The sequence below is a fragment of the Taudactylus pleione genome, unplaced genomic scaffold (assembly GCF_031769625.1).
Source record: "Taudactylus pleione unplaced genomic scaffold, aTauple2 ptg000121l, whole genome shotgun sequence".
In the NCBI taxonomy this organism is placed as follows: domain Eukaryota; kingdom Metazoa; phylum Chordata; class Amphibia; order Anura; family Myobatrachidae; genus Taudactylus; species Taudactylus pleione.
Window position 1 is genome coordinate 13,851,292 of NW_028284523.1, and position 17,981 is coordinate 13,869,272.

The following is a 17,981-nucleotide window of genomic DNA, read 5'->3' on the forward strand; positions in this document are numbered from 1 at the left end:
AGAAAAAAAGCATAAAAACAGCTAAAATCACAGAATTTGTGGGTTTTTCTGCTCCTATGCTATTATTAACCTCAATAACCTTAATTTCCACTCATTTCCAGCCTATTCTGAACACCTCACAATAGTGTTTTTATGTCCAAAAGGTTGCACCGAGGTAGCTGGATGACTATGCTAAGAGATACGAGTGGGCGGCACAAACACGTGGTCCATCTAGGAGTGGCACTGCAGTGGCAGACAGGATGGCAGTTTGAAAAACTAGGCCCCAAACTATACATAATGCAAAGAAAAAAAAGAGGTGCAAGATGGAATAGTCCTTGGGCCCTCCCACCCACCCTTATGTTGTATAAACAGGACATGCACACTTTAACAAACCAAACATTTCAGCGCCAGGGTCTGCCACACGACTGTGGCTGAAATGATTGGTTCGTTTGGGCCCCCACAAAACAAGCTGGCAATTAATCTGTCCCTGCACAAACTGGCTCTACGGAGGCAAGATGTCGTCCTCATCCTCCTCATCCACCGATTCCTCACCCTCTTCAGTGTTGTGTACATCCTCATCCTCACAGAGTATTAATTTGTCCCCGCTGGAATCCACAACCACAGGTCCCTCTGTACGTTCTGGAGGCTGGTCTCCCTGGAAGAGTTGATAATTCATTTTATGAACATCATCTTCTCCACATTTTGTGGAAGCAACCTCCTACACCTTTCGCTGACAAGGTTCCCAGCTGCACTAAACACTCTTTCGGAGTACACACTGGAGGGGGGGCAACTCAGGTAAAATAGAGCCAGTTTGTACAGGGACCTCCAAATTGCTTCTTTTTCCTGCCAGTACAGGTACGGACTGTCTGACATGCCTACTTGGATGCTGTCACCAATGTAATCCTTTAACAGACAGACGCACGCTTGTCGCTGCTGCTTTGAGGATGCAAGTGCGGCTACAGCCCACACAATTCACAAAGACAGAAAAAAGAAGAAGAATATTTTTATTGTTTGTGTAGCACACTTTGAGGGTGTCACCACCCTTTAACAGACAGACGCACGCTTGTCGCTGCTGCTTTAAGGATGCAGGTGCGGCTACAGCCCACACAATTCACAAAGACAGAAAAAAGAAGAATATTTTTATTGTTTGTGGAGCGCACTTTGAGGGTGTCACCACCCTTTAACAGACAGACGCACGCTTGTCGCTGCTGCTTTGAGGATGCAGATGGAATCTAGACAGGATTTGGAACCGGGGACACACTACCTCCATCAATTGTCTAAATCCCACTGCACTAATGGCGGATACCGGACGCACGTCTAACACCAACATAGCAGTCAAGGCCTCAGTTATACGTTTTGCTTCAGGATGACTGCTGTCGTACTTCATCCTCTTCGCTAGGGACTGTTGGAGGGTCAATTGTTTAGTAAAAGTAGTGATGTTCCTACTTCCTCTCTGGGATGATGAACAACTCCCAGCAGCAGCAACAGCACTAGGAGGAAGTGGTTCTTGATCTTTCCCTATTTTATTTTTATCGGAGAAAGTTTGGTCCTCCATTTATGTTATATTGATATATACGTGCGGCTAAAGCGCACACAAACACAGAAAATAATTTTTTATTTTTGCTGGAGAGTAGTGCACTTTGTGGGTTACACCACCCTTTAAGAAATGAGCCAGCCGGCTCTTTACTTATGGGACACAGGCGCACGCTTGGCGCTGCTCCTTTGTTGATGCACGTGCGGCTACTGCGCACACAATTCACAAACACAGAAAATATATATTTTTTTTGGTTTGGAGTGTACTTTGGGGGTTACAGCACCCTTTAATGGTCAAGCCAGCCGGCCCTTTACTTATGACACAGGCGCACGCTTGGCACTACTTTGTTGATGCACGTGCGGCTACTGCGCACACAATTCACAAACACAGAAAAAATATTATTTTTTTAGCACTTGGGGGGAGCACCCCTGATGGACAGAGCACCCCCTGGACAACACTACAGCACCCCTTTAGGACTGGGACACTGCACAGGACTTTGGAGTGGACACAGCCCCTATGGAGAACTGACTGCACAACACAGTCCAGCCAGCCCCTATGGACTTTGAAGTAGTGGACACAGCCCCTATTAACAACAGCAGCACAGCACAACACAGCCAGCCCCTATGGACTTTGAAGTAGTGGACAACAGCAGCACTACACTACACTACACAGCCCAGCCAGCCCTAACTCCCACCCTCCCTCTTCACTGTCCACAGCCGAGTGAGAAAATGGCGCCGACACGGGTACCTTATATAGGATCCAAAACCCGCGAGACTCGGAAGGCGGGATGATGACGTTTTGCCTCGATTTCAGATCCGAGTCAGGCAGGAAAAGTCGAGCCTGACTCGGATCTGCCTCGGATCGGGGGGGTTCGGATTTCAGAAATCCGAACCCGCTCACCCCTAATTTAAATGTAAATGAGCCCCAAAGCTGTTAGTAAGATTTACATGTTGGTGAAAACACACTGATACTTTTCAGAAAATGCATGAAGCCATAGGGAGCTTTGTGCCTTATAACCAATGCAGTATTAATTATACTAATAATCAAATTTGAATGTATATATTTGTTTATTCTTTTTATGTAACAACTTCATAATGGGGGTAAGGTGCAATCAGGGAGATTTCTACTATTTCAGAGAGTCTCCCTGACAATCAGGGAGAGTTGGCAAGCATGCTCTATATCCAAATTTATATCTGGCCCTATGTACTAAGCATTTGTAGAGAAAGAGAGTGGATGGAGATAAGTTACTAACCAACCAGCTCCTGTCATTTTTCAAACACAGCCTGTGACATGGTGGTTAGGAGCTAGTTGGCTGGTACTTTATTCATTCTCTCTCTCTCTCTCTCTCTCTCTCTCTCTCTCTCTCTCTCTCTCTCTCTCTCTCTCTCTCTCTCTCTCTCTCTCTCTCTCTCTCTCTCTCTCTCTCTCTCTCTCTTTTAGTTCTGTATATTTAGCTAATACTATGCTAATCCTCTAGTGACTCTCAATATAATAGTTTTATTTGTTCATACCCCATTACTCTATCATTTAGTAGCAGTATTCATTGTTACTCAGGGACAAAATCATTACTGATTATTAGGGGTGTGCACCGGCCACTTTTCGTGTTTTGGATCTGGATCTTTCTTCGTGTTTTGGATCTGGATTGGTTTTGCCAAAACCACCCTTCCGTGTTTTGGGTTCTGGGTTTTGTGTTTTGGATCTGCATTTTTTTGAAAAAAAGCATAAAAACAGCTAAAATCACAGAATTTGTAGGTTTTTCTGCTCCTATGCTATTATTAACCTCAATAACCTTAATTTCCACTCATTTCCAGTCTATTCTGAATACCTCACACCTCACAATAGTGTTTTTATGTCCAAAAGGTTGCACCGAGGTAGCTGGATGACTATGCTAAGCGACACGAGTGGGCGGCACAAACACGTGACCCATCTAGGCGTGAAACTGCAGTGGCAGACAGGATGGCATTGAAAAACTAGGCCCCAAACTGTACATAATGCAAAGAAAAAAAAGAGGTGCAAGATGGAATTGTCCTTGGGCCCTCCCACCCACCCTTATGTTGTATAAACAGGACATGCACACTTTAACAAACCAATCATTTCAGCGCCAGGGTCTGCCACACAACTGTGGCTGAAATGATTGGTTCGTTTGGGCCCCCACAAAACAAGCTGGCAATTAATCTGTCCCTGCACAAACTGGCTCTACGGAGGCAAGAAGTCGTCCTCATCCTCCTCATCCACAGATTCCTCACCCTCTTCAGTGTTATGTACATCCTCATCCTCACAGAGTATTAATTCGTCCCTGCTGGAACCACAGGTCCCTCTGTACGTTCTGGAGGCTGGTCTCCCTGGAAGAGTTGATCATTCATTTTATGAACATCATCTTCTCCACATTTTGTGGAAGCAACCTCCTACGCCTTTCGCTAACAAGGTTCCCGGCTGCACTAAACACTCTTTCGGAGTACACACTGGAGGGGGGGCAATTCAGGTAAAATAGAGCCAGTTTGTACAGGGACCTCCAAATTGCTTCTTTTTCCTGCCAGTACAGGTACGGACTGTCTGACATGCCTACTTGGATGCTGTCACCGATGTAATCCTTTAACAGACAGACGCACGCTTGTCGCTGCTGCTTTAAGGATGCAGGTGCGGCTACAGCCCACACATTTCACAAAGACCGAAAAAAAAAGAACAATATTTTAATTGTTTGTGTAGCACACTTTGAGGGTGTCACCACCCTTTAACAGACAGACGCACGCTTGTCGCTGCTGCTTTAAGGATGCAGGTGCTGCTACAGCCCACACAATTCACAAAGACAGAAAAAAGAAGAATATTTTTATTGTTTGTGTAGCACACTTTGAGGGTGTCACCACCCTTTAACAGACAGACGCACGCTTGTCGCTGCTGCTTTGAGGATGCAAGTGCGGCTACATCGCACACAAGTCACAAAGACCGAAAAAAAAAGAACAATATTTTTATTGTTTGTGTAGCACACTTTGAGGGTGTCACCACCCTTTAACAGACAGAAGCACGCTTGTCGCTGCTGCTTTGAGGATGCAAGTGTGGCTACATCGCACACAAGTCACAAACACATTAAAAAAAAATTTTTGATTTTTTGGAGCACTTTGAGAGTTACAACACCCTTTAACAGACAGACGCACGCTTGTCGCTGCTGCTTTGAGGATGCAAATGCGGCTACAGCCCACACAATTCACAAAGACAGAAAAAAAAAGAACAATATTTTAATTGTTTGTGTAGCACACTTTGAGGGTGTCACCACCCTTTAACAGACAGACGCACGCTTGTCGCTGCTGCTTTGAGGATGCAGGTGGAATCTAGACGGGATTTGGAACCGAGGACACACTACCTCCATCAATTGTCTAAATCCCACTGCACTAATGTCGGATACCGGACGCACGTCTAACACCAACATAGCAGTCAAGGCCTCAGTTATACGTTTTGCTTCAGGATGACTGCTGTCGTACTTCATCCTCATCGCTAGGGACTGTTGGAGGGTCAATTGTTTAGTAAAAGTAGTGATGTTCCTACTTCCTCTCTGGGATGATGAACAACTCCCAGCAGCAGCAACAGCACTAGTAGGAAGTGGTTCTTGATCTTTCCCTATTTTATTTTTATCGGAGAAAGTTTGGTCCTCCATTTATGTTATATTGATATATATACGTGCGGCTAAAGCGCACACAAACACAGAAAATATTTTTTTATTTTTGCTGGAGAGTAGTGCACTTTGTGGGTTACACCACCCTTTAAGAAATGAGCCAGCCGGCTCTTTACTTATGGGACACAGGCGCACGCTTGGCGCTGCTCCTTTGTTGATGCACGTGCAGCCACAGTGCACACAAGTCACAAACACAGAAAATATATATTTTTTTGGTTTGGAGTGTACTTTGGGGGTTACAGAACCCTTTAACGGTCAAGCCAGCCGGCCCTTTACTTATGACACAGGCGCACACTTGGCACTACTTTGTTGATGCACGTGCGGCTACTGCGCACACAATTCACAAACACAGAAAATAATTTTTTTTCGGTTTGGACTGGAGTGTACTTTGGGGGTTACAGCACCCTTTAACGGTCAAGCCAGCTGGCCCTTTACTTATGACACAGGCGCACGCTTGGCACTACTTTGTTGATGCACATGCGGCTACTGCGCACACAATTCACAAACACAGAAAATAATTTTTTTTTGGGTTTGGACTGGAGTGTACTTTGGGGGTTACAGCACCCTTTAACGGTCAAGCCAGCCGGCCCTTTACTTATGACACAGGCGCACGCTTGGCACTACTTTGTTGATGCACGTGCGGCTACTGCGCACACAATTCACAAACACAGAAAATAATTTTTTTTTTGGTTTGGACTGGAGTGTACTTTCGGGGGTTACAGCACCCTTAACGGTCAAGCCAGTCGGCCCTTTACTTATGACACAGGCGCACGCTTGGCACTACTTTGTTGATGCATGTGCGGCTACTGCGCACACAATTCACAAACACAGAAAATAATTTTTTTTTTGGTTTGGACTGGAGTGTACTTTCGGGGGTTACAGCACCCTTAACGGTCAAGCCAGCCGGCCCTTTACTTATGACACAGGCGCACGCTTGGCACTAATTTGTTGATGCATGTGCGGCTACTGCGCACACAATTCACAAACACAGAAAATAATTTTTTTTTTGGTTTGGACTGGAGTGTACTTTCGGGGGTTACAGCACCCTTAACGGTCAAGCCAGCCGGCCCTTTACTTATGACACAGGCGCACACTTGGCACTACTTTGTTGATGCACGTGCGGCTACTGCGCACACAATTCACAAACACAGAAAATAATTTTTTTTTGGTTTGGACTGGAGTGTACTTTCGGGGGTTACAGCACCCTTTAACGGTCAAGCCAGCCGGCCCTTTACTTATGACACAGGCGCACGCTTGGCACTACTTTGTTGATGCACGTGCGGCTACTGCGCACACAATTCACAAACACAGAAAATATATTATATTTTTAGCACTTGGGGGGAGCACCCCTGATGGACAGAGCACCCCCTGGACAACACTACAGCACCTCTTTAGGACTGGGACACTGCACAGGACTTTGGAGTGGACACAGCCCCTATGGAGAACTGACTGCACAACACAGTCCAGCCAGCCCCTATGGACTTTGAAGTAGTGGACACAGCCCCTATTAACAACAGCAGCACAGCACAACACAGCCAGCCCCTATGGACTTTGAAGCAGTGGACAACAGCAGCACTACACTACACTACACTACACAGCCCTAACTCCCACCCTCCCTCTTCACTGTCCACAGCCGAGTGAGAAAATGGCGCCGACGTGGGTACCTTATATAGGATCCAAAACCCGCGAGACTCGGAAGGCGGGAAGATGACGTTTTGCCTCGATTTCAGAATCCGAGTCAGGCGGGAAAAGTCGAGCCTGACTCGGATCGGACTCGGATCGGGGGGGCTCGGGGGGGTTCGGATTTCAGAAATCCGAACCCGCTCACCCCTACTGATTATACAGTAAGTAGTAATTTGTATTAACTAATCTGTGGTTATTTATCTATTCACTACAAATGTTTCTAGCTAATTACATGCAGTGATTATCTCCATAGGCATGTTTTATATTTAGATTTATTTATATTCAATAAATATTATGTTAACACACTGAGTTCACCCAATGCATCTTTTCTTTGGTATTATTATTATTATTGAACCAACAGGTTTTTAATTATATAACATCATACTTGCCTACCCTCCTGATTCGATGGGGAGCCTCCCAAAAATCGTGGGCCGTTCCCGGCCCCCCGGAAAGGCAGACAACCCCTCCGCCGACTCCTAGCGATAACAATAGAGGTTACGCAATTCACGCTGAATCGCATAATTTTGACCCGCCCCCTAATTCACAATGTCGGTAATCTCGGCATTGTGTAGCGGAACATGGACAAAATTTTTCTATCGCTTGACCACTCCCCCTGCTCCACCCACAAATTCTGGGTAATCTGCCCAGCCCTGCCCCCTTGTGCCAGCCTCGCCCCCCCTGCTATGCTGATTTGGCTGCTCCCTCCCGGAAGGGGAAGCCAGATTGTCTGCAACCCTGCAATAACATACATGCATGCATTAATCTAATGCCAATCGGTCTCAATCATTACAGCTCTGTGACAATTTTATATAGATTAACAGTTAGGAGCTGATTGGTTGATACATTAGTAGGTGTAGTTGATCCCCTTTTAATTGACTGGGATCTAGGGCTACATATTTTTATATATTTTTTTTTGTGATTGATTTCTTGTGTCTTTTGATATCTGTGTACCTTTTTGTGTAAATGTGTTTATATACATTCATACAGTACTCATCAGGGCCGTAATGGGGTGTGTGAGCAGTGCTCTGTAGACGGCACCGCCACTAACCCACAGCCCCTGCATGTGGCTAGAATTTCTGCAGCAGTGCCACCTGGAGCATTGTTAGGACTCTTCAGGCGTGCACACCGCTTCCCTTACAGCCCCCAGGAGCATCCTGAGGATGTTTTGGGCATTGTTGTAAGTCAAAGCGTTTGAGGCCCCTTCATATGACATCACATGGAGGGGGCGTGACTTGCGCCAGGACCACTAGTTACAACACTGGTACTCATAATGTATAGCTATTTCACAGGTCTATATGAAATTAATAGCATTTCCTGTTGTCCCAACTTAATCCCCATTTAGGAATATAGATGGCACAGTCCCAATAGTAGACATGTTTGTCTCAACTTGTGGGACATTGGATGGTGTTTTACCCATGGTGTGCAAGGACATCACTATAGCACACAGAGATGCAAAACCTTTTCAAGGGAAGGGTGTTGGCTTTACTGTCACTTTAAGATTTGGGGTTTTATATGCTGTATTCATGTACTACAGTGGCTTATTGGTTTATGCCTCTTATGCTGGGTACACACGGACGGATACATAACCCGTTCCATTGAACGGGCGATATACCTGTAGTGCATCGGCAGGTGTGTGCATGCGATACGTTTGTGAATGACGTACAGTGGTTCAGACTTATTGCATCTGTCCTGCAACATAGCTGATGCCGATATATCTTGCTGTGTGTATGGGTGATCCGCGGACCACCTGTACACTTGCTGCAGGTACCCGGCTGTGACCTGACATCTCAATTGGCCAGGCAGATTTATATGCCCGCCCAGTTGTGATTTTCAACGCAAACAGATCGGCCCGGTAAGCGTGTATGCTCTCACTAATCGTCAGATAAGTCAGTGGGGCCGACTCGTCGGCGAGGTGTGTACCCAGCTTAAGGATGTACCACAGCAGGCACAAGCTATTCATTTTGATAAAGATTACTTTCTTGTTACATTTTACATTCTTTGAGGACAATGGGGCTGATTCAGCATTGCACGCTAGTGATGTCACAACGAGGGGCGGGGCCACTGGGACTAAGAGCTTTTGAGGATGTCCCAGACTTTGAAGAAGCAGAGCACCTTGAGAATCAAAAGGATGCTCTGGTCGGTGGCTTTCTAGACTGCAGTGTATAATTCCAGGCACCCTGCATTCCAAATACAGTTTCCATGGTGCATCGACTATGCCGCTCCCCAGACCCTGTGCCCCGGATGGCGGCACCGCTCAACCACCCCTGGTTATGGCACTGTCCATCATTGTTTGTTCCACATTCAATAGAAGTCAGACTTTGCATTTGATTTTTGGATTCAACAGAATATTTTAAATAAAACAAATGAAAATGGCTTGGACATAAATGATGGGACCCAAAACCTAATATTTTGATGCACAACCTTTAGAAGCATTCGTTGTTATAAAGCACTTCATGTAGCTCTAAGTTAGACTCCTGGCAAAATGTAGTTTGCCCACTCCTTCCTGAGCAAACTGCTCCAGCTGTCTCAGGTTTGATCATACTTGCCTACCTTTTATCATCTCTTCCCGGGAGAAGCCCGGGTAAGAGAAGCAGCAGGGGGCCGATGGGGGCAGGGCCTAACTATTCGCGTCATTAAGCCCCTGCCGCGATTGGGTAAAATTTACATAGGGGGCGGGGCCAAATGCTGTGATTCATGCAGAATCACATATTAAGCCCTGCCCCCTTCACGGAGACCCGCGATCGCCGCGGGTATTCTCCTCATTCTGTCCACTTCTCATTCTGCCCACTTCACTAGGAAGTGGACAGAATGCGGGAGAAATGCCTACCCTTCCAGGGGTGCGGGGGATTACCCGAAAAATCGGGAGCCTCCCGCGAAAACCGGGAGGGTAGGCATGTATGGGTTTGATAGATGCCTACTCCAGACTGCATGTTTCGGCTCTTTCCATAGATGTTCTACAGGATTCGATCAGGGCTCATAAAGCCACTTCAGTATACAGTAGTCCAATGTTTTGTTCATATTCATTTATGGGTACTTTTTAGTTGTGTGGTTTGGGTCATTAGCCTGTTGGAGGACCCATGACATGCGACTGAGACAGAGCTTTCTGACATTGGGCAGTATGTTTCCCTCCAGAATGCCTTGATAACCTTGGGATTTCATTGTGCCCTGCACAGATTCAAGGCATCCTGTGCCAGATGCAACAAAGCCGACCCAAAACATAACCAAACCTCCTCCATGTTTCACAGTAGGTATGGAGTTCTTGACTTCAATTTTTTTTATCTGTGAGCATAGAGCTGATATGACAAATGCTCCAGTTTTGACAAGGGCTGGCAACAAAAATTGTGGGGGCCCATTACACAGATATCAATGGCTCCGACCCCTCCTCCACACATTCCACCAAAAACAATAACCAAAGACGTGAAGGAAGATGGCGGCACTTGGAGAGAGGAATATATGAGAAGATATGAGGTTATCTGGACAAAAGGGCTAGCTGGCCCTTAAACGTTGGTGTGTTTGGAACAAATATATGAACTTCACTAAAAGTCTCAGTGCCGCAGTCTTCCTTCACGTCTTTGTGTGTGTTAGAAGCTGCACTCTGCTCAAATCGTTATTCAAGGGATGCTCCATTATAGACACATAGAGTCCCAATACAGGTATAGAAAGGTGGGCACTCACCACATATTGAAAACATACCAGTATTTATTTACTCACAGCCATCAAAATAGTTTAGTCAACGTTTCAGTCTATAACAGACCTTTGTCAAGACAAGATAGCACTGTAATATCCAGATAATTCTATACCTCACACTCACCTTGAGCCGACCTAAATAGCAATGCCAATTACTGCATGGCTCCACCCCAAACCAGTTAACCCAAACAGGAAGTATTAAGAATTCACCAGCCAAGCTATATACTCAATATAGAAAATATGCCAGGAAATATGGATAGATGTTGCAGCTCTGTGACTACACATGGCATATTTCCTGGTCTCCCTGCTGAGCTGCTCGTCAGTAGATAGATGTTGCAGCGGCAGGCCAGGTATACAGGGAGGATGGCTGGCGCAGCCGCGCATGCCAGGGAGCAGGGCCGGCGCAACGTCATGTTGCAATATTTGCCAGTGCCATGGCCACATTCAGTTCCATTGACTGGGCCACCGGAGTTACATTTGGTGGGAGGACAGTAAGTTTTCTTTTACATGTGCCAGATGGGCGGCCAGCGTGGCAGTAAAATGCATATTTACTATTAGCCGCGGACACGAGGCATATGCTTTTTGGGTCCTCAAGCTCGGGCCCGGCACAGGAGTACACCGTCGGGCATGGTTTTGACTCCTCTGTTCAAAGGACAATCTCCCAGAAGCATAGCATGTACTAAGCCTTGGAGAGAGAGCGAAAGTGGACATAGATAAAGTATGAACCAATTTGCTACTGTCACTTTGCAGACTGTAATGTATAGAAAATACATAATGGCACAGCAGCAGCAATATATTTCTGTATTTCCCAGATATTACAAAGCCACTCAACCCTGCCCCTGTTGCTGCTCTCCAGGGCTCGACAACCTGAGAACTTTGAATGAATAAAACATTTATTGAAAATGTAGAGCCAAAGCAGATTTATTGCCTAGTTCTACTACCTCCAGGCCTGAGGTCAGGAGTTCAACTCCTGACCAAGTCACTGTGTGGAGTTTGTATGTTCTTCTCTGATTGCGTGCATTTCCTCTCACACTCCAAAAAAACATGGTGGTAGGTTAACTGGCTTCTGACGAAAAAATATTAACTCTAGTTTGTATTACAGATGTGCAGGTTCAGTTTTATTCAGTTCTTATCACCAAATTATCACAAGTTTGGATTTCACTTATCGGCTATTGGCAAAGCACGTGATAGCCGAATAGCCAATATGATGCCGTTTTTGAGATCTGAACATATCCGCGTTAAACCGAACTGCACATCTCGTTTGTGTCCATGTGATAGAGAATATTGATTGTAAGCGCCACTGGGGCAGAGATTGATGTGAATAACTGAAATAATCTCTGTAAAATGTCTGCATAATAATCATGCACTATTTTAATAACTATTAATACATGTATTGTAGTTGCTTAAGGAGATGTTAAATAGGCCACATACACGCTCCACTGATCACGCATAGATTGTTTTCCTGAGATGCCTTTAGTTACAAGCTCAATTAAGTGTACAGATGTGTCCTCGTACACCTAGCCTCAATACTCCATTCAGCATGTGATGCCTGGCACACACGAGCAAGTCGCCAGGTCTTGTACGACTTGAGCATCTTTATCACCAGAAAATGTGTCTTAGTTGCAATTAGATACGATAAACTGCTTCACGAGACTGCATTGATTAATTTGATATGTGACACTTGGTGTGCATCTGAGTCTGTATACAAAGCACATAAGATACTTTTGGGCGAAAAAAAAACGCTCAGCGCAAGCTAACTTGCACAGAAACTAGCGCGCTGAGAAGGGCTGTTCAATGTGACTGCAGCAATAGTATATGAGGATACACGTGCAGATGTCCTGTGGATTGTGGACCATGGATATGACGTAAACCTACTGTAGGTTGGAATGCGATATCGGTTATGAATGAAATATATAAAGCTGTTTATAGCTGGTGTTCTAAGCTATATTCAAAGGATCAATGATCCTTATTCCAAAGTGCACAATTTTAGTTCTGAGTTATTAAACAGTGTGTGTAATAATAGTACATGTAAGTCTTAAGCTGCATACACACACAACGATTTTATGAACGATTTTCTGTCAGATTATCTGTCAGATTTTTTAAAGTGTAATGAATGATTTTTTTTGAACTACAAGCGATTTTTGCATATTCCCTTAATGAAAATCGTTGAGTTGACAAATCTGACTAAACTACAAATGTGAACGTGCATGAACAATTATCGTTCATCGTTTGACTCAGAAAGTGAACGATTTTTTCAAACGATTATTGTTAAACGATAATCGTTCAAAAAATCGTGTGCGTATGCAGCTTAAGCCACTCATGTTTTCACCTTTTTTTTAAAAACTGCATGACTGATACTTTTTAAAATGGCTCTCTTGTGGCTAAGAATAGATTGGCGATTGCGGTTTTGTCAACACCACATTGTTCCTGTTGAAAAATCCATAACACATTTTATGTAATTAGACTAGCAATAAATGTAAAACAATAAAATCATTTCATGCACTATAACTGCCTGACTTCCAATACAATCTCTTTGTTTGTCTTTTAAATTAATTCTGTAATTGTGCTTTTTGCCCTCTAATAATTCCTTCTTGTTACTGCATTCAGCCTTTATAACAATGATGGAGCAGTATCCATATTTTTCATCTAGTTGCTAAGATACAGAAACTGTCACTTTCATTGAGTCTCACCATGAAATGAGCAATGCACTATATGTAACCTTTTGCGTCTTGCCAAGCTTACACAAACATTATGTGGAATGAGGACCACCGCACAGTCTTGTATAGTCTATATTGAAGATTTCACACCATTTTTGTGAATTGGCACACTAGAGGAAATTTACACCTGCATCAAGCATGATGTAATGGGCAGAAGTTAATAGAAAATGTACCCAATATGTGTTTTTGTTTTTTTTTTCCTGACATTATTTTAGCGATACATTTTTACTAGATTTTATTCTGTTGATATAGTTTATCTGATCAGTGCAGGAACTGCTATCACATGGATCCTTGTAAACAGAGCACATATGCTAAACCAGTTCTGCAACACAGAATGTTACATACAGAGACTTAGCAGATTAGAGAGACCATCTGCAATACATTTCTATGTTCTCATAGTTTAAAGTGAGAGAGACTCTTATCATATGAAAGTATATTTGCTTGCACACATTGCATGACTTTTGTTAGTTATCTTACATAATTCACACAATGACTGTCATAGTTTTAGACTACTTGCTTACAACCTGCACAACTGTTTGCATTTACATAACCTATAGCAACCAATTATATGTTTTTATTAAAGATCATTTATGAATCCTAAAACAGCAGTCGCACCATAAGATTCAATTCCCTTTGCGGAGAATATGGCTGTGTTCCTTAATGGAAAGTTGGTAACGTCCTTCTCCATGTGCCTTTTCATTTAATAATATTGGGCCTGATTCCGCGATGCATTCTAATGCGATCGCAGCTGCGAATATATGCAAAGCTTATCCAAGCATAAGGACGCCCACTGCTGCCTTCTCGTAAGTATAAGATGGTGCTTACCTGCGTGAATATCTATCTGTAACATCAACGCAGCCATCTTGCGCTTGCAGCAGGTCTCTACCTTGTGAAATGCAGAGCTGCGTATGCAAACGCAGCAGCTAATTTATGCACGTCCATGAAACTATTCTAACGGACAGATACGCCTACGTTTTTCAGACCACCGCCAAATGCCAACAACCTGTCACTCACTCTGCGATGGATTCCTCTGTGCGTCCAGAGTCGCAGGCAATTACTGCAAAAGCGCAGTGTGGCTTATACGCAATGGCAAACAATCGCTCGATCTGCGTGCGTAATCGCCTATGCATCCAGCTCTGAATCAGGTCCATTGTGCAGAAAACAATCTAATTTTTACATGTTGATGGGAAAAGTTCAGCAACTTCTATGGCTCATGTACAAGAAACTCTGCTCACTTGCCCAACTCCTCACGTCAGCTGGTGCAAATGTTTGAACCCAATGAGGTTATGCGGCCCCAAGCTGCAAATTCATTTACTCTTGGATAAGAACATGAATATTCAGGGAAATGTTACCTTACACAATGGCATATCATGTCCCTTCATGTTGCAAAGCCATTTTACACAAAGGTCTCAATACAATTACCATTGCAAGTTGTAACTGCATATAAATGCCTGCAATAGCAGAACTTGTCCTATGACAATCACAGGTAATTGCTGCTTGGTTGTGGTGAATTTATGCACTATTGCAGTTAGCTAGTAAATTGCCCTTGTGTTTCTTAATGTGTATATATTTAAAAAAAAAAAACTTTATTTTAACATAAAGATGCACAACCTTAATGTGCTTCTTTGTAGATCTAAATGCTCCAAACTTTAGCATGCTATAATTAGTTAACATTGCCTTTTGTAATGGTTGATGTCAAACATGTGGCCCAAATATACATTTTATGCGGCCAGACAGTGTGGGCCCAAATACATATATTAGACGGCCCAGACCCTGCCGAGATTGGAGCTCAGTGTTCGCTGTATTTAAAAGTGGGAACACTGGTATCTGAAGCGATCAAAGACTAAAGAAGCCTCTGATCGCTTCAGAGGCCAGTGATGCTGTGCGCGTGTGATGTCATGACGTCACCGGCTATGAGAGGAGCCTGCATCGTCTGGATCTAGTTAGGTCCAATCAGCATGGACTGTTGCAGTGGCCAGTGTGAAGAGAGGTAAGCACTGCACAGGGGAGTGGAGCCTGTTCTACACTGAGAGGGGGCAATGCATAAGGGACAAATCTTCAGGGGGCACAGCATATGGGGCACTGCATTGGTTTTTATTAATAACAAACCTTTCAAAATAAGACCCCCTTTTTTTTTTTTTCTTGTGGCCCACACACTCTTAGACCTTGAATATTCGGCCCGGTTGGTATTTTGAGTTTGAAATGCCTGGTGTAAAGCCTATACCTTTCCAGCAAAATGTTTTCCGTTACCACCTCACCCCTTCCTACATGAAATCTCAATTATAAGTGGTAAAGTAAGAGACAATGCGGAGTGCTTGAACCCAGCCATTAAGCATTTCACTTACATGTTCATTTATTTTGTTGAAGGCAGGAAAGGCTCATAGACTTAGTGGAGAAGAACGGGAGCAGCTCCTGCCTAACCTGAGGGCAGTTGGATGGAATGAACTAGATGGTAGAGATGCTATTTGCAAGGAATTCCATTTCAAGGACTTCAATAGGGTAAGTAAAAAGAAATATGTTGCAATTGTAATTACATTTGTCTAACTGGCACAGACCTATAGACCGGGTCGGCTTCAGGTCGACTTGCACCCTGTGCAAGAAATTCCCCACCCGGAGGCATTTCTGCAACTACCCTTCCACGCCTCCGAAGCTGCATCATTTGTAGCATGGTGCATATTTGGTAATTATCGGGTTTTAGACACGATAATTTGAATACCTTAACACTACTATTGGTAATAAGAAATTTACCTTCACCCAACTGTACTAAAAATTAGGGGTGAGCGGGTTCGGATTTCTGAAATCAGAGCCCTCCCGATCCGAGTCAGGCTCCAGTTTTCCCGCCTGACTCGGATCTGAAATCGAGGCAAAACGTCATCATCCCGCTGTAGGATCTCGTGGGTTTTGGATTCTATAAAAGGTACCCGTGTCGGCTCCATTTTCTCACTCTGCTGTGGACAGTGAAGAGGGAGGGTGGGAGTTGGGGCTGGCTGGGCTGTGTAGTGCTGTGCTGCTGCTGTTCATAGGGGCTGTATCCACTCCAAAGTCTATAGGGGCTGGCTGGGCTGTGTTGTGCAGTGTCCCATAAAGGCTGCAGTCCTAAAGGGGTGCTGTAGTGTTGTCCAGGGGGTGATCTGTCCATCAGGGGTGCTCCCCCCAAGTGCAAAAAAAACCCCATAGTGCACGCCAAAAAAATATAATAAAATATTTTCTGTCTTTGTGAATTGAGTGCGCAGTAGCCGCACGTGCATCAGCGTGCGCCTGTCATAAATCAAGGGCCGACTGGCTCGTCTGTTAAAGGGTGCTGCAACCCCCAAAGTGCACTCCAAACAAAATAAAAACTTTTCTGTGTTAGTGAATTGTGTGCGCTGTAGCAGCATGTCCATCAACAAAGGAGCAGCGCCAAGCGTGCGCCTGTGTCCCATAAGTCTGTTAAAGGGTGGTGTAACCCCCAAAGTGCACTCCACAAAAAATAAACAATTCTTTTTTTTCTTTGTGTGAAATGTATGCGCAGTAGCCGCACGTGCATCAACAAAGGAGCAGCGCCAAACGTGCGTCTGTGTCATAAATCAAGGGCCAGCTGGCTCATCTGTTGAAGGGTGGTGTAACCCCAAAGTGCTCCAAAAAATAAAAAAATATTTTTTTTTCCTGAGTTTGTGACTTGTGTGCGCTGTAGCCACACGTGCATCAACACTGACAGAATGGTGGAGGATTACATCGGTGACAGCATCCAGGTAGGCATGTCAGACAGCCCGTACCTGTACTGGCAGGAAAAAGAGGCAATTTGGAGGCCCCTGTACAAACTGGCTCTATTTTACCTGAGTTGCCCCCCCTCCAGTGTGTACTCCAAAAGAGTGTTTAGAGCAGTACACACACTTTTGTTTGTTAACCTGTCCCTATTAGGAGAGGCATTTTTAGAGAAGAGGCCTGTGTGCAGACTCAGTGCGGTCCCCCACCTCTCTCTGGCAGTGCCGCAGTGTAGTAGATTCTGGCTCAGTACCATTTTCCCGGGGGGCAGTACTATGCATGCATGAGTCACCAGGAAAATGGCAGCCGCCATTTTCCCAGTGGTTATTGCAGTGCTGTCCCAGCACCACAGAGCTGCACTCTGGAGACTACGGACAGGCAAGTGCAAGACTGTGGGTGTGCGCCCTGCACCCATGTCTATTACACCATCTACCCCCACCCAGTAGTCCCTTGTTCTTTTTTTGTTTACATGCTTATTAAGTTCCTTTGCCAGTAAGACAGGATTTGTCAAGGTTTCTAATAATCGTCACTTTTATTTATTTGTCCTCCTATATAATTTCTAAAAAAAAAAAAATCTCTATGCTCTCCATCTTCACTATTGCCCCCACACACCCAACCCACTCAGGTCTCTTTAATCCCTGGTAGGTCACCAGCTTTGATGTACTCACAATAGGACTTGTCCCATGGTTTAATCTTCTGCTCTTTCTCTTAGCACCTTCTCCCTCTCACGTTCCTTCCCGTTCTTCAGTGCACTGACCGTGTCATTAGTTGCATGGCACCTCTACCCCTGCAGTTTGAGATCTGCTCTCACCTGTCCTAAAATAGGTGGCAGTATTATCAGGCAACAGCAGGGGATTACACTGGTCGGACAAAATGCACTTGACTTACAAAGCATTGCTCCTTCAGGTCTGACATGTCTACGTGAGGGCCATTGCTTTGTTAATGAATGATGTGACCACACAGGCAGATC

At 44.6% G+C, this 17,981-nt stretch overlaps 1 protein-coding gene across 1 annotated transcript in view; it reads left to right on the top strand.

Moving 5' to 3' along the window:
• PCBD1 (pterin-4 alpha-carbinolamine dehydratase 1) overlaps nucleotides 1-17,981 on the top strand; it is a 50,756-nt gene that overhangs the window by 27,896 nt on the left and 4,879 nt on the right. Inside the window, exon 2 of the mRNA XM_088472227.1 lies at nucleotides 15,635-15,766. Coding sequence (XP_088328353.1) covers nucleotides 15,635-15,766 — 132 coding nt within the window. The remainder of the gene's footprint in view (nucleotides 1-15,634; nucleotides 15,767-17,981) is intronic.